This window comes from Cygnus olor, chromosome 2, assembly GCF_009769625.2.
Source record: "Cygnus olor isolate bCygOlo1 chromosome 2, bCygOlo1.pri.v2, whole genome shotgun sequence".
Classification (NCBI taxonomy): domain Eukaryota; kingdom Metazoa; phylum Chordata; class Aves; order Anseriformes; family Anatidae; genus Cygnus; species Cygnus olor.
The window spans coordinates 6,093,603-6,117,045 of record NC_049170.1 but is presented as its reverse complement, the minus strand read 5'-3'; the positions used below and the strand labels follow the sequence as shown (position 1 = coordinate 6,117,045).

General features: G+C 36.6%; 1 protein-coding gene across 1 annotated transcript in view; it reads right to left on the bottom strand.

Annotated features, from left to right (window-relative positions):
- Nucleotides 1-23,443, bottom strand: part of LOC121065861 (sodium channel protein type 5 subunit alpha-like) — a 45,927-nt gene that overhangs the window by 9,792 nt on the left and 12,692 nt on the right. Inside the window, 15 exon segments of the mRNA XM_040548980.1 lie at nt 1,206-1,379; nt 2,764-2,918; nt 3,963-4,074; nt 4,690-4,809; nt 5,697-6,149; nt 7,461-7,814; nt 8,995-9,147; nt 9,265-9,503; nt 11,048-11,150; nt 14,843-15,034; nt 15,376-15,570; nt 17,779-17,923; nt 18,536-18,599; nt 19,270-19,485; nt 20,886-20,977. Coding sequence (XP_040404914.1) covers nt 1,206-1,379; nt 2,764-2,918; nt 3,963-4,074; nt 4,690-4,809; nt 5,697-6,149; nt 7,461-7,814; nt 8,995-9,147; nt 9,265-9,503; nt 11,048-11,150; nt 14,843-15,034; nt 15,376-15,570; nt 17,779-17,923; nt 18,536-18,599; nt 19,270-19,485; nt 20,886-20,977 — 2,767 coding nt within the window.

Below are 23,443 nucleotides of genomic sequence, written 5' to 3'. Positions count from 1 at the left end.
TTGTTTCAGTAGACAATCACAGACTTACTGTGATAACATCCTTGACCAGTAATTCAAATGCAAAAAATATACACTCAAAGCTATTATGATAGAATTTTACCTCATTCTTTTCTGACATTTTCAAATAATGGTATTCTTTCATTCCATTTTTTTTTCCAAAATCAGTTCATATAATACTTCAAAATACCAGTACAACAACCAAATTGGTAACTGTTGGTAACTATGTCATACACTAAGAAGGCTTGAAAGAATTATTCAGATAAATTATTCTCATTTTCTTTACAATTATTCTTAGAAGCGTATCCAGTAATTCCCCATTATTACTATAACTTAAGATAGTATTTTAGAAAAAAATATTTTTTAAAAGACATCCAGTCTTGATTTTAGATCTTCATAAGACAGAAAATGAACTGAAAAATTCTTTCAATAACTAGGGTTCCCCCCTGCCCCAGTTCATAATTTGCCTCTTCCCTCCTATTAAAATTTTTTATCTTATTGTCTAGCCATTTGACATTTTCATGTTTTCCCCTGTTTTGGTCAGCATTGCCATGAAAATTACAGATCTGTAATTGCTAGAGTAATTGCTTTATATTCTTTTTAAATAGTCATAGTATTGATTTTTCTGATGAAATTTCTTAGTATTCACAACTTTCAATGCTAAATATTCAGAGAGCTTATCAAACAGCTACTTTGATGTTCTCGGAAGCCAATTATTTAGATGTTCTTATTTCAAACTATTTAACTTCAGTATCTTCCAGGTGTATTGTTGACAAAAAATATTTTGTTCTTATATGGCAAGAATGCATTATTTAAATTTGTTGGGATTCAGAATAAATATGTTTCTAAATGCTGGAGCTGCCAGCACCTTCACATTTTTCTATCATATCTAATTAACTTCCCTTAATTTCATTTCTGATTGCTAATTACACTCTTGCTATATGCTGAAAAGGTGTGTACCAATATGGTCCTCAACAACAATAATACTTGATAAATGTGGGATTTTTTAAATTTTTTTAAGTAACTTCTAATTATTACGTACAATTTCCATTTAAATTTGTCCTACAGTCACTTTTGATTGCAATTCTTTTCAGTTTTGGAATCTGTCTTTTACACTTGTGTTTAATCATAATCCAATTTCACATGTAGTTTTTAAGACAGAAAATATCAAAATTCAAATTATAAGACAAGTTGAGTATAATACTTACACATACAATGATGAAGTCGAGCAAACACCAGCTATTTGTGAAATAGCTGTACAAACCATAAGCTATCCATTTCAGAAGCATCTCCATAAAAAAGATGTAAGTAAATATTTTATCAGCATACTCTAGGAGCATTTTAACTGTTTTTCTCTTTTCGAGGTTAATATCTTCAAATGCCTGGAATTTCAGAAATTTTCAGTTTAAAACTGTTCAGTAGTTTTATGGTAAATTATTTTTATATTGCACAAGAACATACAGTTTGGTTTATTATAAGCATTTCATGTTATAATATTGGCAACACCTACTTAGTTTTATACTTATAAGTAAAAACCTAAATTGTAAAATAACTACACTCTCATTTTCAAGTGGGTTGAAAATCACATACTTTGGCTTATTTATGTTTTACCCTTCTTTAAAATGTCATCTGATGAGTATCCAATGTGGCTTCTCCCTACAGTGGTCCAATTTTACTATGACTAGGAGAAAAATCTACACAGCAACTGTCACTGTGTCCACAGGACTGCTAACTTGACTGTAGGTAATTGAGAACTCTCAGCATTCATGTACATTATCCTATTTACTATTTTCTATTTTTTTTCTGAGCAAGTTTGATAATTAACCTCATTCGTTTCACTCTTTCACCTCCATCCATTAGTCAAACTACCCGCTCATTAGGAGTGATGCTCTTTAAAACTTCTCATCGCTAACTTTTTCCTTGCTCTCAGCACTTACCATGTACTTTTCTATGCATTCTTTCTATGACCACCATCTTACTTAATTTACTTCCAAACCCCAGACATGCCTGAAGATACGATATCTCTTCATTCTAGCTAGTTCAGCAAATTCCTTATCAAGAAACAACTTTATAAATTAGCAGAAAGTGGGCAAGTCCCCTTTTGCAAGAAGACATCAGAATTTAGGAACATTAAAGTTCTCAACACCACAAGAAGTCTTTGATTAAAATAAATAATTATTGTTTTGTTATTTTGCATCTCGATACCAAATTTTTTCGTGTTCAACTTAGGTCCTACAGTACATTAAATAATAACTCACTTTCCTTTCTCACTTCAGTAAACTGCTTTCAGTAAACTTAGTGAGTATGTTTTCAAATCAAATAAAAATTACCTTATTCTTCAGTAGGCACAGACATAATCAGATTAGCAATTAAACATTAGGTCAGCTTATCAGTTTACAGCCATCTTCACTTTTAATTTCTGATCATCTTAATATGTGGATGATTTTGAATCTAATGTTTTATTGAGCAGTTAGTCTGCTTTACAACTTTGGAGGTAAACCATTTTTTAAGCTTTCATAAGTAATCTCAGCCCCTGGTTTAGCCTCCCAGTTAAGCACACCAGTAGTTCCATAAAGAACTGCGAATAAGAATATGATTCCATACATTTAAGTATCTTAGACAAACGCAGGAGAACCTTGTAACTACCAAACCATACATTTATTATACTCTCATCTAGAATAGAAGAAGAAATAAATGAAATAATAGGATTCCTTTCCTTTACTGACAACCATTCATTCAAAGTTTGAGAAATTAAATTAAATTTACCAGTGCTGCACTGCTCAATATTATCATAAAAATGATAAAATTTTCAAACCAGCTATGTTTGACAATTTTGTAGCAGGTTTTTCTAAATTTCCACCAAGTGCTGCCTGGAAAATTGGTGATATCCACTGCACAACACGGAGAACATTCGACACAACCTGAAAAGAAAAAGAACAGTATATTGGTTTCATGGAAAATATGGAGCCACAGAAAGTGTAGGACAATGAATGTTCATTGTTGCTGAAAAGTTCTAAAGCCAAAGAAAAGACAGAATTTGTAGAGAGCAGTAATCTCTTTTAATAGAACATCTCATACATGGAAAAAGTAGAGAAGCTTTTGTGCAGACAAGCCCCTCTGCAAGGGTTTCATCTAAAATGTTATCAATTCTATATTAAAAAAAAAAAATCTTATTTTATCCTCTGCATTTATTCTTTTTGATTTGAAAAAAAAGATATTACCTCACTAGTGGTTTAGTAAATTATTATTTCTACTGATTATTTCACTTGATTGCATTACAGAGGTGTTACAACTACATTCTGTTCACTATTTTGCTCCAAAAACACCCTTCTTCATTCATCTCTAAAGTCAACAGGATTGAAACATCAGAGTCAATGTAGTCTCTGGAGCAGTTCAGGCAATCAGATGTAGGCGTCCACCCTGGGATGAGCTGTACAGTCTTCTGAATTCCATTAGTTGTATTGACTGGATATTCACCCACTGTACTGGGAGCTCAGAAAAACTCAGCTGACGTGCTCTTCAGATACCAGGTACCAAGATGAATATCCTGGGTGACCTCCAGCTACCCCTTCAGAGGTGTTTAAATGCCATCACTCATACACAAATACCTACAGTCTGGTGTCTCAATATAAGACTGAATCACACCCCAAAGATGTCATTTTGCTGTCAAAACACAGATGTTTAGATTCGTTGTAGGCCCTTTGGGATATCCTACAGTTCCTGTGTCATTTCTGCCATCCCCATGCAGTTGCTGTGGGTACTCTCAGACATTTCACATGGTACTAAATGCCTGTGTTCAGGCATCCCAGTCATGCCTCAGTTGTGTGTTGGCATCAGGTACATTTATGTGAGTTTTTATGTGTACAAATAAGTGTCTCAGGCAAACAGTATCTGTCAATTTGGAAATGTTCTAAACAGATACCTTTGTTCATTTGGTGTCACTGTGATAAATAAAATATTCTTACTTTCTGCAAAACAGGGCTTAGGTAGGTGTGATTTTTGAGGCTGGGAAAACATGTCCATACGAGCAACTGGATCCACAGTGCTGGCTTCAGAATAGCTACCAACATCAAATCTCTGCACAAAAGAAAGGCAAAGAAGAGAATTGATTTGTTTTTCCTTAATAAAGTCACCATTTTCCAAATAAATGAAACTCCCCTCTGATCCAAATAAAGAATATATATATATATATATATATGTAAATATATACAAGTGATCCAACATTACTGAACTTCCATTTAATTGTCTGGAAGCAAGCCATGACCTTTTTTTTTTTATGTGGAACTGCACTGCATTAGAATAAGCTAAAGTTTCTGCACCAGAACTATGTTTTTTTGGGGGAACCATTTCTAGATAACAAATTTTTGCATCCATGGATGATGGCACACAATTATCCATAAAACTGAAGAGTACGTATCAGATAAGTTTAAAGAAAATGTGTTCCTTGTTTAATTTCTGTTCAATTATTTTGTAGAAAATAATATAGTAAGTTACACTGGTAGCCACAGCTGTTCATGAGACACAAACCCCCATGTTTTAAACTAGTATTTTAGATAGAGATGCACCATCTTCTGCATGAATTATACTTGTTACTGTTTGGAAACTACTTGTCCTGTCATCTCTGAATAAGAGAACCACTGTGACAACTTTCATCTCTAGCATATTCCACAAGATGACAAAAGTTATGAATACCTCATTTTGTCCTTTCTTTTGGTGCATTTCCGAAAAGCAACTTAGAGTTTCTGAAGTCCCAGAAATCTGACTGAAGCTGCTTGAACTCTGGCACTGCTCTCTACGTTTTAATCTGTCTCCCTGAGTGAAATAATGCAAAACAATTGATGTTCTACCTTTTTCATCCTGAGAGTCATTCTGAAAGTTAAAATTATTTAACAGAATCTAAAGCATCCACAAAACTTAGCATGTCTGTCTTGTTATAGAGAATTAAATGATAAAAGGCATATAAAATAAGACTTTCTTCCTCAATGTCAAACACTTTGGAGCTGTGGTTATCCTGCGGACATGTATCATTTCTCAAGGTATACATTTATCCTACTGGTGGATTCCTGCAGCCAACATACTAAGTTCTGATGAACCGACTCAGCCTCAGCAGCTGCACCCCAACAGTCTCTGGTTCCATGCAGAATTGCTAAGTGATCCCTATCAGCTCTCAGTCCTTTTGCCAAAACAAAATCCAGGCAATACATAACTCATAACATAATACATTATCCAACTCAAAACATATTTCAAATAGCCACTAGTGATTCTAAAGTGATCAGCAATTTCTGCTTCTTTGAGAATTTGTCCAGAGATATCCACTGACAATACCTCCTCTTGCAACCAAAAGCCTAGGAAATGCATTCCACTATTCCAGCTAGACACTGACCATACGACAATCCAACCAAAACCAGCAACTGCTTTTGACATTTTGGCCTTGGCATAATGCTAGGTAACTGCATTTTGAGCCCAAATACCTGTTCTCATAGATTTAAAGCATATCAGTTTCACAGTCATACCACAACAGACGTTCATAAAATACAATTATTAACAAGCTAATCTAGGTACAGTATAGTAATCACAGCCTGCTGCTACATCTGAGCTTGCTGTTCACACATTTGGTTGTGGGTAACATTTACTGTTGAATCTTCAAGACAATTTGCAGGTGAAAGTTACAATAAATTTTCAACATTAGCATTTCTTACCCGTTTTCTGTATTCCATTTCTGTGTACAAACTCTGATTATCACCACCTTCATCGGTGTAAGCCTCTGCTACTGCAATGGGAACGCAGGTACTATGATAAGTTGAAAATTCTTCGTATTTCCTTGTTACTGAATAACTCTCTTCAGTATTGTAATACCCAATGTCAAAAAAACTGTTGTCTATATCCTTTGTGACATCTGTCATGGCATAGCTATTTTCTTCTAGGTCTTTGGTAGAAGTTTTCACCAAAGAATTCTTTTTGGCTGTTGTTTTGAGGTTTCTTTTCATTATTTTGCCACATTTATCCAAAATTCTCTCTTTCACAGACTGAAGGCCTTTGTGAATCCGTGCAATGGCAATCTGACATTTAGTCTGTTTTTCAGCTTCCTCTTGTCCCATTGAGGAGTCGGTACTGAACGAACTCAGCAGCAAGGCAATAAATAGGTTGAGCACCTTAAAGTAGATAAAGTAAGTTGAAGACACTGCTGCTTCTAACAGAGAAAAATAACATTTCAGCAAACCTTCCTTAGATTAAAACTCTCACTCTCTCTTTCATCAACCACTGCAATTATATTATTTACTATTATAATAGGAAATTAATTGTGTATGTTATGGCTTCTTCTGGAAGGAAAGACAGGAGAAAAAGGAAGGAAGTCTGTATGTGGGGTATATAAAATATATTTTCATATGTTCTGATATCCATAATGTACAAGGAGGTAGATTGATTGAAAACAGCGGGCAAAAATTAATTTTAATAGTAACACAATCAAAAGAGATCTGGTATAGACCAATAAACCAAGCATAAGAAGATTTATTCCTCCAATAATTAATTGACTGCTCATGGTAATAGAGTATTTTACCAAAGCATCTACTTGGGGGTGAGGGTGAGTATACGAAAATGCTGAATTTTCCAGAAAGTTTGAGGTTTTGGGGAAGAAAGATAAGGGGGAAAAAATGTGATTACTGCAGGCAAAAGAAAATGTAATATTTTCAAACAATGTTAAATTGTTGAACAAGGCTGTGCTTTGCAGAAAAACATTCTGGGGTAAGAACAACAAAAAGATTGCATTAGTGAGACTTTTAAAAACAGGACTAAGGCATAACTCATCCTTTATTGGAATATAGAAACAGACTAGGTAGTTTCTTGAGGACTTACCCCAGTCTTTTATGAAATTTTATTGCATTGTCTAACAAATCCTGTACTTAATGCGTTTGATATATTTGCAGCTATTGTAAACAAAATCCAACAATGCTTCTTAAGGACAGAAGATTGTGAAAAGTTGAGAGAAAAGTATTTGTGCAAGATAGGCAGGCAGGAAGAATAAACTAGCTCACAACATATGTTAGAATGAGTATAAATCACGCAGACTAGAAAACCTGGGTACTGTAGGCTTTTGATACTGTAAGGATAAATTGGTAAGCATTAAAAGCAGTTTGATTATTTGATCCCAGCGACACAATAGATGAAGAAAGCAAATTATCACCAAATTATTGAAAGTGCTGCAATTCCATACTGTGGTAGAATTAGTAATTTTGTGTATTTTAATTATTGGCTACCTCTTGTGTGACAAAGACAGAAAAAAAAAAAGAAAAGAAAAGAAAAAAAAGAAAAAAGAAAAAAAAGAAACAAAAAAAATATGTTAACTAACATCCAGAAAATAGAATAATGTGAATACTCTTTGAATTATGTTTGTCTCAGGGAAAAAAAGATGCCAATGTAACTGAATGCATTCAGTAGAAACTGAAAAATAGCTTGAAACTCACCACTAAGTTTCCTATCACCAGGACTAGCAGGAAAATGAGAAGACAGAGACCTTCTCCAGCCACTTCCATACATTCCCACATGGTTTCAATCCATTCTCCACATAATATTCGGAATATGACCAGGAATGAATGACAAAAATCCTTCATATGCCAGCGTAAATTATGGTCTATATTTATTTTTAAGAAGTTAGCCTCATAGCATTTTCCCAAAACCTGCTTTCCTACTACAGCAAAAATAAATACAGTGATAATCAAAACCAGAGTGAGGTTACCCAGAGCACCAACTGAGTTTAGAATTATTTTCATAAGAGTATTTAAGGCTGGCCAAATCTTTGCCAATTTGAAGATCCTGAGCTGCAAGCAAAACACAAGAGAACAATGATTAGCAGAACACTTCACAGATAGCACACCACACACACACACAAAAAGATATCTTGCATTTATCATGCTATCTTTACTTCCGTAAAGACCATATCCAATAAGACCATCATAATTTGTCCCCCAAATAAAGGTTTTTATCTGTTCTAATCCAAAAGTACTGTGCTTCAAATGGTTAATACTGCTGAGGATGGAGAACTGCTCAGGCAAGCTTTCAAATTGTTCATACCATGTTAAATAACAGCATGCGTAAGTTCATTTGTATTACTCACAGTACTACAGCTACTAAAAGTAATAATCAGATAGCTAATAGGTACTTGGACGAGGTTTATGAAATGACTGCATTTTGGGCTACATCAAGTATAATCAAATCACAATGGAAAGAATTTTTTCTGTTTCACACAACAGACTTGGAAAAATGGATGGGATATATACTATGCACCCTCATGATTAAAAGGGACTTTTAAAGTCAAATTAGAATTCTGAGCTGTTAAACTCAGTTACAATACAAAAGAAGAAACAGAAATCAACTGACTTTCCAGGTGTGATGACTCTGAAAAGCTAGGAAGAATATTAAAAATAATTGGTAAATTTAGCATATATAATTCTGAATACACTGCAAGGGTATAGAAAAAAGTGACATTATGCATAGATATCTGAGAGAAAGTCCTTTTACCCAAGAAGGTGGAAATCCTACTTCTACACCTAAGCCTCTAGGAAAGCCACACTATTTTACAATTCTCAACCCAAAAGGAAAAGTTATGTAGGGAAGGAACCTTTGCTATCTTTAAGCACATGAAAACTCTCTCGGATAATATATTTTCCTGACTGAAGATCTGAAACGTATTTGATCAGTGCCATTGTATAGACCAAACAGAACACTGATGAACTTTCTGCAAAGTCTAATCTCTGAGGGGGAGCACTGCACCAGAGGATTTGTAGTATCCAATATACACAGTATAATAAACATATTAAATGTATTTTTTAATGTTCATTTAATATTCATTCTAATTTAAGATCCATGTTGGCTTACTATTCACTTACAAAGAGATTTAACAGATTCACCAGTAAAATAATTTGAGGGTATTTCACTGTAATGTTTTTACAAATCTATACAATATGGGCACTTTTAAAAAGAGAATAAAGAAATGATTACCAGCCTGAAAAATGACAGATTTGCATTAAAACTTATTAAGCCAACCATAACAACTACACTATCAAAAATATTCCATTTTTGCTGAAAGTAGTAGTAAGGATCTAGAGCGATGATTTTCAAGATCATTTCTGCTGCAAAAATCAGGGTGAAGACCTGGGAAAAGGAAAAAGAAATTCACTATAAAGTCACAGAAAAAATACGTCTTACGAGGCTGACCCAGTCAGTCTGGGGCAATACCTCCATATTCACTCTACGGTAGTACTAACTTACCTTGTCACTTATATAAATCATGTCTTTGAAAAGGGATGTCATGTCAGGGTGCTCCAGAGCCATGAAAAAAGTATTCACTATAATGCAAATCATGATTATGAGATCAACAAATGGATCCAAAATTACCAATTTCACCTTCTCTTTGACTAATCTCCAGAATGGGCTACAATTCCATATTAGATACTTTTGAGCAAAACGTTTCCAAATTAAAGGGAATTTCAGCTTTGACTCCTGCAATTCTAAATGACAAAAAAAAGAAAGTGACATTAGTAATATTAAGTGGAATTTCATTTTATGAAGAAAAAGACAATCAATCATAGAAAAGATTGAGAAAAAAAATCAAACTTGCAGAATAGCATGATAGAAAAAAATTGTTTCATTCATTCTACACAAACTAGTCACAGGCCATTTAAAGATCATCATCAACAAATTGTGTAATTACAGAAACAGGTGATATTACCCACCTCTTCATATGTTTATTACCCAGACTATCTTTTCTGTCAGTTGTACCTGCACAGTCACAGATGCAGCATGCATTGAAAAACAAAATCCAGGATAAAATGAAGAAAGTTTTCTCCCAAATCTTGGTCCAACCCCCTGCTCAGCTATGAGGTCAAAGTCTGACTGTCTTCATGGTGAAAGCTTGTCCTTAGTTTGAAGCTCTTTTCTTTCAAAGTATGTCTGTTGTGTCTTGTCTTCCTACTGTGCACCACTCTGAAGAGCCCACCTCTATCTTCTTGGAAACATTGTCCCACATAGTCGAAGACTGATATCCAAAACCCTCAAAACCTTCTCACCTCCAGGCTGAACTAGCCCAGAGCAGAGTAAGTATTCCAGCCCCTGGCTGTCTTGGTGGCATTCTGCTGAACTCAGGCTAGCTCATCAGTGTATTTCTTGTATGGGAGGGGACCAAAACTGGGCGCAGTATGTTGGCTAACAAGTGTTTAATTAAGGGTAATAATTGCTTTTCTCAGTCTCCTGGCTATGCTCCTTTTAATATAGTCCAGGATGCTATCAGCCATCGCTGCTGAGCTCATGCTCAGCTCACTTCCAAAAAGGACCCCAAGTACCTTTTCTGCAAAGCTTCTTCCCAGTCAGCCAGCTCCCAGCCTATATTGTTCAAGAGGTTCTTGCATTTATGCAAAAGTTTGCTCTGGTTGAATTTTTATAAGGTTCCTGCTGGCCCATTCCTCCAGTCTGTCCAGCTCTTACCCCCAGTGCATCAACTGATCCCCCTCAATCTGGTGTCATCCACAAATTTTAAGAGTAAACACTCAACTGTCATTGATCACTGATGATGATGAAAGGACAAAAAGGATCCTAGGATACAACCCTGAGGTACTCCCTTTGTTACCTGACCCAAGGTATAATGCAACACATCCACCAGATTCTAAAAGCCCAAGAATCCAACCAGTTCATTGATCAGCTGGCTGCCCACTCATGAAGACCTTAACATCCCAACAGAGACACGAAATACTGCAGAAAGTCTTGCTAAAGTCAAGATAAATGACAACATTGCTCTCCCCTCATCCACAGACCCCAGTGACTTTATTGATCAGATGTGAATGACCTTTGGTAATTTCAAGTTACAGTTAGAGTTATGTGAGGTATGAGAATATTTATTTTATTGAAATTCATTTTTGACTACAGCATGATTTCCCCTAGTGACTTCTACACAATGCAGATTGTTTGTGACATTTTGATCTCTTAGGTCAAGTTACTCAAGCACTGCTGAAAAAACTGAAGAATTAGAGTTGAAGAATTAGAGAACTCTGAGACTTACGCAAATTATCTGTAATAACAGTGGCTGCACTCATTAACCTCTGTCTTCGAAGAGGATCATTAATGGAGTCCACTGACAATTCATAGGACAGCAGGATCTGCCTCTTTGGTTAGAAAGACAACAGAAGATAATATAGCCAGGGAATATGAATGAATGTTTGGTAATATAAAAAAATTATGTACAGTGTAAGATAAATATGCAGTTAATATGTTTTAAATACACATTGTAATAAGGCCTTACCTTGCTGACAGAATGTGAGACAAAACAACAACAAAAAAAAATCATGTGGAGACAAAGGACATTTCATTAAAAACACTAACATTCTTCAAGAAGTTGTTTCCTTCTGAAAATATTTAACAAAAATAATTATGCCATTATAGAATGTATATACTCATTCTAGAAAGTAAAAATGATTATCAGGAGAGCAAGGAAAAAAATCATTCCATCTTTCCAGTGTTTGATAAAAGGAACACATAAAAAGAATGCTGAAGATCAGTTTGAATAAAAAAAAAATAATGAACTATTATTATTAAGAAATAAGAATTTATATTAATAATAGCTATTTAGTGAGTCAAAATAATTGGTTTGCCCAGCCCTCTTAAGCCTATCAAGAATACTAATATTGAACTGCTTAAAACTAGAAATGGGACTACTTATGTTTTCATTAAAGTTACAGAATGCTAACCTCACTGTTCCTGACATGCACTAAGAAACAGCCAAATATCTTACGGGATACACTAAATTACAATCAAAGAATCAAAGATTTAGTTCCTGATACAATAACTGTGCATCCTTCCCCCCTCTCCCCAATATACCCAACACATGCATATTTTTAAAGCCTAAATAAATAGATAGTTGTAAAACAAAGAGTTTTACAAAAGGCTACAAAGAGTAGGTGAGACTCTTCAAGGTAGAGAAAAACAGAAAGGAGGAAGATTCAAGTATTAGGGAGGTTATAATTATAGCCACCAGCTGGCAGGAAGTTACTGACTGACCACATCATAATGTACAGTACCTTAGTATTCACTTTCAGCACAAAAATTAATTTCATTTCTATTTGGGGGGGAGGGTATGTAACTACAGATATGTCATATCATTACTTCAGACTTTCATCATAACAAGATTTTTATGAACATATTTTATAAAACCATTATTCAGGGAATGAAACTAATACCCTTGGCCCTAGGGGTTTACTATTAATTAATTTCTTTTTGTCTCTTTGATATTTTAATGACTTCAAAGCTAAGCAAAACTTAGCTGATAGTCATAGAATAGACATATAAAATGAATTTGTAATATAGTGATAAAGTGTTCATTTTTTCTATCTGCATTTTTTCAGAATCTAAAAGACCCAATTAGATTATCCTAATCACATTCCAGTTACCAGGGCAATTTTGCCCTTTTATTTCTTTCTGTGATATTTGGTCACTCTAAAGAGATAAACTTGTGAAATTTTGTGTGCCTGCTTGCCTGAACTTCCCAAAGTCTTCTTTCTGGAGTTCAAGTTTGTTCACAAGCTTTCAGTGTTCATGTTTTTAGAAAGGTTAAGAGCATCCATCAATGCTGAACTATTTACTGTTGCTCATCTCTCTTAAACTGAATGAAATAACTAGTGATGAGAAATCGTCTGACAAACTGGGATTTTATATCGAAATAAGCTCTAGAAAGACAGTCCTTTAAGTTCTTATGGAACTGATGATGTCCTTTCTCTCTGATCTGCCTTTTTCTCTTTGACTTGGCATCTTTAGCCTCTTCTTGCAATTGAAGTACAGAGCATATTGAAGAGCTGTCAGCATTAGCAGATCTTGTAGTTGCCAGTAGTTGCCATAATTTCTAGTTGTGATAATCTAGTAGTTGCCATTACCTCTAAGTGTTGCAGATTATATTTGACTAACTTTAGAAGTCCACATGAGAGCAACTTACATGGCTTGGATCACACTGCTTGTTAAAGAATGCAATAATTGTGAAGACTTGTGTTCTTGTAATGTGGTGAAGAGACAACCACATTGTCACTCGGTATCAATCTGGCCCAAAAAGTAAATCTCCATTTTACTCTGGGAGCTTAGTACCTAAACTACATGTAGACACCTGCAAGTAAAAACCTGGAGCACAATCCAGTTGCCTAAATATAGGAATTCAGTAACCTTTGAAATGCCATGAGGTATTTGAGATATCCACACAGTTATGGTGATTTTACCAAGCTGGGCAGCTGAGCTCCACCACAGTCTCTCACTCCCCTTTCCCAAAAGGAAAGAGGGAGAAAATACAATGGAAAGGGCTCAAGGGTTGAGATAAGGACAGGGAGATCACTCAACAATTATAATCATGGGCAAAACAGATTCAGTGTAGGGAGATTAGAGAAATTTATTGCCTATTACAAATAAGCTAGAGAAGTGAGAAACAAAGAAAACTAACTAAAAACACCTTCCCCCCATCCACCCTCTTCCACCTCCTCCCCCGAGCAGTGCAGGGGAACAGGAGAACGGGGACTGGGGGCTGCGGTCAGTCCCTGACACTTCATCTCCACCACTCCCTCACGGTCCCTCTCTGCCCCTGCTCCACGCGGGGTCCCTCCCACGGGATGCCGTCCTTCCCGAACTGAGCCTGCGGGGGCTGCCCACAGGCAGCAGCTCTTCAAGACCTGCTCCCACACGGCTCCGTACCACGGGGTCCATCCCCCAGGAGCAAACTGCTCCAGCACGGGTCCCCCACGGGCGGCAGCTGCCCCCAGACCCCCTGCTCCTGCGTGGGCTCCTCTCCACGGGCTGCAGCTCCGGCCCGGGGCCTGCTCCTGCGGGGGCTCTCCATGGGCCGCAGCCTCCTCCAGGCCACATCCACCTGCTCCACCGGGGGCTCCTCCACGGGCTGCAGCGTGGAGATCTGCTCCGTGTGGGACCCATGGGCTGCAGGGGGACAGCCTGCTCCACCAGGGGCCTCTCCACAGGCCGCAGGGGAATTGTGCTGCGTGCCTGGAGCACCTCCTGCCCTCCTGCTGCACTGGCCTTGGGGGCTGCAGGGCTGGGTCTCACTCCTTGCTCTCCCAGCTGCTGTTGTGCAGCAGGTTTTTTTCCCTTCCTTAAATGTGCTCTCACAGAGGTGCAAACAACATCGCTTATTGGCTTGGCTCTGGCCAGCAGTGGGTCCCTTTGGAGCCAGTTGAAACTGGCCCTTACCTAACATGGGGCAGCTGCTGGATTCTTCTCACAGAGTCCACCCCTGCAGCCCCCCTGCTACGAAAGCCTTGCCACGTAAACCCAATACAACAGTGCTGGAAGATGTGCCACTGACACCAAAGTTGTCTAGGATGTACAGCCTGTTCAAGAACATCTAAAATGGCACTAGATGCTTATATTTAGACAACTGAATCATGCCCCTAACATCAGCAGTAGTCATACTGAACTGAATCCAATGCTAAATATTTTGGTCAGAGAATTAGCTGTGTACAAAAAAGAAAGGTTAGGTTATTAGGGAAGTTCTGAAAAATAAAAGGATTTTCTATGTTTCTTTAAGCAGCATAACAGAGATGCTGACATATCTTACCACAGCTGTAAGTGTAGCAGGCTATAGTGTGTCTTAACTATGCCGACAGCCACTTCTAACTTTCCTTTCAAGCCAAATTTCATTTCTCCCTTTGGTCCCCAAAGCTAACTTTCAGATTGGTCCACAAAACAAATTCAATTCGTTTTATGCAAGAAGGGAGAGGGGAAAAATGCAAATAAATAAAGCTTTTCTGCTCATCAAATTGTCATATCACATGCAAGTCTAATGAATTTATCTTGTATTTCAAATACTTACAAGTTTCTTTTGGCAATGATTAGGCTGTGAATAAAATATGTGTTCCTCTTCAACATGATCACCTAAAATTAATCTTTGTCTTGAAATGGGCTTTTCTCCTTTCATCTCTTTTTCTTTCGAATTTTCTAAGTCAGCAACTGGCATTTCATATCTGACATGCAAGGCCTTATCACTCTCTCCAGCAGCCAACATCTGTAAAAGAAACAGGAAAAAGTCTGTCTATTAATACAAGGCAAAAGCCAGTGAATGGACTAGGACCATATACAGCTTAATTATTGTGCTATCTAAATGTTTTGCATTAGCAATTTTTACCTTTCAAATATTAAACTATCATAAAGAGGTAGGAATACAAAATACTACTCACAAGACTGAAAGATAAAAGTTATTTATCAGCTACTACAGAAAGAAAGAAAAGAAATATGAGAACGTATTGTATGAATCATGCATAATTAAGAACCCTTTTTCCCTAACCCACAAACAGAAGAAAACAAAAGGAACCACATATTATATATTATATAAAATAATTTGCAAACCTGTTCTTTCTCTAGAATTTGATGAGCATCTTGAAGTAATTTTTCCTTTGCCTGTGTTTCAGCAAGAGTAGCTTTATTTTGCTCTTCATACGCCATAGTTACTACAGCCAAGATCAGATTGAAGAGATAAAATGAGCATAAAAAGATGACTCCCATAAAAAATAAAATGTAGCTCTTTCCAGATGTGCGGATAGTCTGTGAAGAAAAAGGAAAGGTCGTAACAGATTCTTAACAACCTAACATTTACAACAGAATTACAAGCTAACAATTTATCTTCCAGTACAATGCAAGAGGTCAAGATACTGAGCTGTTTTCTTTAAACAACAGCACTACCTCTGGTCTAGGTTACACAGAAGGTCTAGAAATACAGCTAGTTGGGAGTTCATCTGGACTACAAGTAAATACATTTCAGCTCTTAAAAACTTATCTGTGATCATACAATATTTTTCTCTTCATGTAACAGACCATTAAGCATTCATAATGAAACTGTGTACAGCTGAGAATGAAAAAAATCCATTCTTAAAATTAAATGAAATATCTCTAAGAAAATCACTCATATGATCATCAGAGTTTAAGTTATGAGAAGCTACTTCATCTGTAAAGAGATGTAAAGCTAACTATAGAAGAAATTACTAAAACTTATTAAAGAGGAGGAAAGCTTGGATTATCTAAACGATAATGAAAGATGTGTACTTAGTGAATAAGAAGCAGTAATTAGACTGCATATTCTTATTTTTTTTTAAACAGCAGTGGAAAAGATGGCTCAAAATTAAGCTCTGAAACATCAGAAAACAAAATAACATGACCTTGAAATGGCAGAAAGAAGACAGAATCATAGAATCATTTAAGCTGGAAAAGAGCTTCAAGATCATCAAGTCCAACCACCCACCTAACACTACAAGTCTGCCACCAAACCCCAAACCAGGCCCCTAAGTGCCATATCCTCAGGTGTCTTAAATAATTCCAGGGATGGTAACTCCACCACCTCCCCAGGCAGCCTGTTCCAGTGCCTAACCACCCTTTCCTTGAAGAAATTCTTCCTAACGTCCAATCTAAACCACCCCTGGCACAACCTGAGGCCATTGCCTTGCATCCTATCACTTGTCACCCAGGGAAAGAGACCAACACCCTCCTCACTGCAATCTCCTTCCCTGTAGCTGTAGAGAGTGATGAGGTCTCCCCTCGGCCTCATGTTCTCCAGACTGAACAACCCCAGTTACTTCAGCTGCCTCTCATACGGCTCATTTTCTAGTCCCTTCACCAGCTTTGTTGCTCTTCTCTGGACGAGCCTGAGCAACTCAATGTCCTTCTTGTAGTGAAGGGCCCAAAAGTGAACACAATATTCAAGGTGCAGTCTCACCAGTGCTGCATACAATGGGACAATCCCTTCCCTAGTCCTGCTGGCCACACTATTTCTGGTGCAGGCTAGGATGCTACTGGCCTTCTTGCCCACCTGGGTTCATGCTCAGCCGGCTGTTGACCAGCAGCCCTAGCTCCTTTCTGCTGGCCAACTTTCCAGCCACTCTTCCCCAAGCTGCATGAGGTTGTTATGACCCAAGTGCAGCACCCAACATTCAGCCTTGTTGAATATCATGTGCTTGGATGTGGCCCATCAATCTAGCGTATCCAGGTCCCTCTGCAGAGCCTTCTGACCCTCAAGCAGACCAAGACTTCTACCTAATTTGGTGTCATCTACAGATGCATTCATTTAAAAAAAAATCAGTTAATAAAGGTTGCCAGAGAAAAGTTCAAGTGAACCATATGAAAGCTACAGAACAAGGAAGAAGATAATTCCTTTTTAGCACAGACACTGCATAGACATAGGAGATCCAGAGAGATCTCCTCAATTTCTGTATTGTTTATATATATATATAAAAGAATTTACAAGTTACAAAATAAAACAATAAAATATAAAAGGCTCCATTTTTTTAATCCCAGTTATCAAAATATGCTCTGAAATTTAAGCATGTTTGTTCTGAGCCAAAAGATTTGGTGAGGAGTCAGTATTTACAAAGAGAGAAACAGAGTCCATAAGTCCTCATTGTTCTTGCAGCAGCAGTGAGCTCACTAGCTGCACCTACATATACACCAATCCTTTGATAGTTACATAATTAACATATTTAACTACTAATCATTGACCCAAGTGTGCTCTCCAACAAAACTATGAGCACTCATGGAAAGATTGCTGCCATCCAATGTGCAGAAGTTGTTAGAACTTAGCCAACTGAAGCTTCTTCCTTAATTTTTACACTGGTTTCAAAACAATTTTTGTATCATTAACATTTAATGATATCATTATCATTTAACAACAACAAAAAAAAAGGAGGTGCGGATTTTTCTACGGGATGTAAAGCTCTGAACTTCATGTCTAAAGTCAACCTAGCAGGTAAAAAGAGTACCTACTTGTCTGTAGAGACGCTCCCAGGAATCTTGTGTCATCAGACGGAATAAAGAAAGGAAGGCCCAGCCAAAATGATCAAAACTAGTGTAGCCAAAGTCAGGATTCTTCCCAATCTGCAAGCATGTATAGTTTTGGGGGCACTCTTCACTAACGGAAAAAAGAACCATTAGACAATACTCATGCTTGCCGTATTAGATTGTTTCTGAAAGCACCGAATGCACAACACTATATATGGATTTTCTCAGTTCACCTGAATGTCTAGTTTCATTATTCTCCAACACAACTCTGCCAGAAGGGCTGATTTATACCAGACAATCCTGGAAAGTCATTTGTCTAGTTGAAGATTTGTGGTATAGTCCTACTGGACAGAAACTATCCACTCAAGCAGGATACATGCAAAGAAATACACAGAGGGGGTGAAAACTGAAAATTTGCTTACTTTTAAATAAATCACCAAGATGAGGAGAGTTTATTAGTACCTCACATTCTTTACTGATCTGTTCCCTTCCTCCTTTATGTCATTCTACATTACCATTGTATTACCAATGCTTAGCAATTAGCATGTACATAATTGCCTATATCGTAGTATTTTAATTCATTTGTTCTCTTAATTTAAATATGTTTTTTATTGAACTAAAAAAAAATACCCACATTCCACCCTTCTGAAAAATCAACAGCATTTCTTCACACCAAAAATAAAACCAAAGTCTATCTGGGGGAAAAAAATAGGGAAGTACTAAAACCGTTTTGTTCACTTACTTAGGATTCGAACTGAAACCACAGAGCAGTATTTCAGAAGATTTATTCATTCTGGCACAGATATCTATTAAAATAAGTAAATAAATACAGGAGTCATACAATCTGAAGTTGTTGCCTTAAACTTCTCCAAATTAAATTGAGTGTTCACATACTCATTTCCTACAGCACACAGATATTAAGCCATATGTTACTGTACTTTTAAACAACGGTCTTTCACAACAAAGGGCATAATAGAGTTGTTTCTCAAGAGATCTGTTCATAAGTATGGCTTTTTTTTTCCTTTTTTGAAAATTCATTGACAGCACAACTTATAATGTAAAATTTTTATTGCTTTCTGGTAAAACTAGGAATGTCTGAAAGAAGCAAGCAAAATCCCTGAAAGACACACTTCATGTGTGTCATCCCTACCCCCCCAAAAAAAAAATCATTCTGAGTGCTGTTCCCCTAAAATTAGGCTCCCCGTGCAATACGTGTAGGTAAAGAAGGAAATGCTTGCAGAAAACTCAGTCCCTTCTATCACACAGACTGCTTTCCTGGAATCTTTCCCCAAATTCCAGATTCACCAGTCTCTGATTCAGTTGTTCCAGAGATTTCATACCGCTACTTGTGCAAATGCAAGAACATGCCTTCTTGTGAGAGACACATGCAACCATATTTTAAGACCTCTGTGAAAAACGAGTCATACATAGGAAGATACAGAGATTACGTAAAAGGAGATAATAATAAAAATTTACCAGTTTCATTTGGTGAATATATCTTGGCATCCTTACATAAAATGTCATTGTATGTATCAACTGTAGTAGAATTGAGGATACATTTGAATTTTAAATTGCCCATAAAAAGCTGGAGGCCTATGAGAGCAAATATACTCAAACAAAAAACAGTCAAGATCAGCACATCGGTAAGTTTCTTAACAGATTCAATAAGTGAATTTACGATGACTTTCAGACCTAGAAAAATAAGATTTAAAAATATGCAACATGAGAAGAGGAATGCAGTAATGTTCTTTTATGACAACACACATGAGTTGCAAGTATGTTAAAAACCAATCAGTGTAAATCATTTTGTATCTTCACAGTATTAAATGAGGTAAAATAAAGCATATAATGAGCAATACATTTTTTATTTAAGTTTCCTAATCAAAACTTATTTGGCTTTTACTTCCTTCTAACATTAATTTTGCTAACTTGAACATTCTAGCTTAAGATGGCTTCTAACAAACTCTTCTGAGTTTTAATGAGTACGGAGAGATTTTTGTGATTGGTTAAGATTAAAAAAATGATACACATTTTGTTGAAGACGCATTACAATAAAGGATAACTACTGCTGACCTCAGGGTATTTTATTTAGAAAACAATACCTTGCAAATGTCACCAGTTTAAAAACATAAGAACATTTATGACACTGGGAAGGTAAAAGGGAGAATATATAAATTGAAGATACATATTCAGGCAGAATAACTAAATTTGAAATATGAGATAGGCAGAGAGTGAGATCCAGGATTTTTTCTAGCAGATGCTTTTAAAAAGAAAAAGAAAAAAAAACAAAAGTACATTTAATCTCTGTTCTACATAGTGTATCTGAAAGGTAAAGTATTGACAGGTGGTTTGACATTAAAAATTAAACACTTTTTTTACAATTCCTACTATAATTCCATAGCAAAAAGAAAAAAAAAAAAAAACAAACACTTGTAATTATATAGAAATGACACAGTTATTATATATCATGACAATGGGTTATACAGTCATTGTTAGATTTTCAAATGAGTTGTAGATTCTAAAATCCATACATTCACATCTAAATTAGTGGCACAGCTTACAAAAATAACAAATATCTGGATAACATATACAAAATACTATTGATAAAAGAATTATTCTTAATCCAAATTGCAGCTGTGGCCAGTAAACAAACAAGTGCAGTTCTGAAATATTGTGAGGCCAGCATTCTCAGAAATAAACCACAGAAGCTTAAGCTTGTGAAGGTATAATGTGAAAACAGAAAGATGGTGGTATAGCAATTATTATTTCTGCTCAGAAGACAGAAGCAAAAATACAAAAGGTACTGGGGTAAAAAACAGTGAACATTAGTGATGATGGAAAATTACAGAGAGGAAAAAAAGAACAGAAAATACAAAAATTTGCTTCATCAAAATAATTTTGAGGAAAGATGAGAAAAAATATTCTGTTAAGATGCTGCTGAAAGTTACTACACACTGCAAAATAGTCACACCTTGGCATGCTTTTAACTGCCACAAAAAGTGACCGACAGCACAAGAACAGGAGAGGAATTAGTAAAACAGTAATTCTCTGCTCAAACGAAGAGACAAATAATAATATATTTTGTTCCTTACCTGGTATTACTGAAATAGCTTTCAAAGTCCTCAGTACTCTGAAAGTCCGAAGAGCTGAAACATTTCCTGATGTTTTACAGATACTAACATACCTATAAAATTAAACCACCATATAATGGAATGACAAAGATCCAGCTTTTCACAGAATATGCATATAGAGGATGCAGTAATGAATATAATACAGAACAGAAAAAGGTCCAATATATCTCAAAGTAGATGTCTGAAGTTAGGAATTAAGTCCGCTTCTAGGGATTGTTATAAATAATGAGCCTTTTGAAAAATGCTGCTCAAAAGAAACACAGCAAGTTTTTCTTCTTGTGAATTTGGATGCTTTTGAAGTGTTTATCCATCAAAATGTCAAGTAAATATAAAACCTTCAATAACACAACCACACCATCTCACACTGAGGCTGACCTGATTCAGAACACTACATGAAAGTAGTAGTGTTCTACTACTGCTACAACTATCTACTACAACTCTCTCTTAAAACTACACAACATATAGTTTATGGAAAAGGAGTTGAACGAAATTAGTTTTACAATATGCTAACAACAGTTTGAAAATTTCATAAAATGAGGACTTTAAGAGTTGTATATTCCATATAAGACTAACTAGTTACCCTACATTTTGTAAGACATCCTTCACGTGACACTGGACAATAATTGTGACTCTTATAATAAGACCATAACAGGTAACAGAATTCCTTTAAATAAGAAGTCTCAGTAGCAGAATCTGACAAACACTGGCTGGAGAGGACCTCTGGAGGTCATCTAGGTGACTTCCCACTCAAAGCACAACTTCAGACCACTACAGCTTTACCTAAGCTGTAAGATTAAATAAAGTACATAAATTAATCACTGCGCTGTTAATTTCAAAATATTTTAATTTGTAGTACGATAGGACCCCAAAACCAGAAGCAGGTAATATATTGAGAAGTGCTTATACCTGCCTGAACACAAATGAATTAGGAGCATGGGTAGCAAAGACTGTGAAATGTAGTTGTTCATACAGCTATTGGACTATTTGATAGCTATTGATGTGTAAATTTCTTCCATATAAAATCCTTACTGATTTGAAGGTTACCCATAAGAAGACTTTGTTCATATAGATACATAGGTGTGTGATGGCATCTGAGTACATAACTTGTTACTCCCAAGGGAAAAGCAGTCAGAGGTATGGCAGTTGACAGCAGCCTTTGCTACAGAGCCCATTAGATGCTGCAGTTTAAAGACCCCAGGAAAAATAAGCAAGATGAAGAGGAGGATAAAAACCCTGGACTTTAGGACAACAGATTACAGTGTGTTCACAGATTTGCTTGGCAGGATCTCACAGGAAACTGCCTCAAAGGGAAAAGTAGCCCCTAGAACAGTGGGATGATCATCAAGGATATTTTCTTCAAAGCATGGGAACACTGCACTTCACTGATGTTTATCACTTACACTGATGTTCAAGAAGGTAGTGACTAAGGACATGTAAAAGTTGAGGCTGTTCAACACTGCTTAGATCTTTATTTGTGAAGTCTGCTGTCAGGCCTCCGAGATCCCTGAGCGTAGTCATCACTTCCGAGATTGAATCTGATTGAATCTGGAGTACTGTGACCAGCCTTGGGCTCCCCAGGGCAAGACAGAAATTTGACATACTGGAACACATGCAGCCAGGTCTCTAGGGATGGCCGGTAAAACAATTAGATGGTTAGATTCTTAGCCTGGGTTGGGTTTGAGTCCGCAGAAGAGCAGGCTAACAGCGTGATGGAGCCTTACAATCTTACTGTTGTTATTAGCTCCCCAATGCAAGGGGTTAGAGAAGATGGAGTTGCACTGTTATTGGAAGCTTACCATGAAACAATGAGAGGCAGCAGAGTTAAGTTGCTACATTATTTCATTTAGGTATTTGGGAGAAGAAAAAAAAAATCGCATTGTGGTTGGAATGGATTGCCTGGGGAGGTTATTGAGTCTCCATCCTTAGACAAACTCAGTTCTTGGTTGGACAAGATCCTGAGCAACCTAATTTTAAATTAGCCCTGCTTTTAGCAAGGAGTTGGACCACATAATTTCCCTTCCAACATACATTTCCCTTTAACAAATTAGGACATGAGAACTAGAAAATACTCAGAAATGCTAAATGGCGGAGAAAGCTTTAAAAACGCTTGAGTCTTGGTTTTGAGTGAATCTGTTCACTGCTGTAAGACTATTTTGCTTTCAAGATTAACATTTTGTATTTGAGAGGCAAATTCTGACTTGCTTTCTTCTTCATTTCTTGTCCACCTAGCTAGCTGGTTTTGATATGAACTTAAATATGACCACAGCAGTGATCCATCTGGCCATTTACCCTGTCTTCAAGAATGGCCCATAACAAAGGCTTACAGAAGAGTTTAGCATCAAGGCAATCATACAGCAATGCCTAACAGATTTCATTCTTCCAGAAAATTTATAGCTCAGGGACGTCCTGAAGAAGACATAGTGTCTTTGTTTTAAATATAACCCTTAACGTCTTCTCGTCCTGGATTCTGTCCAGAAACCTTCTGATTGCAAGCAAGCTTTCTGTATCCACAGCCTCCC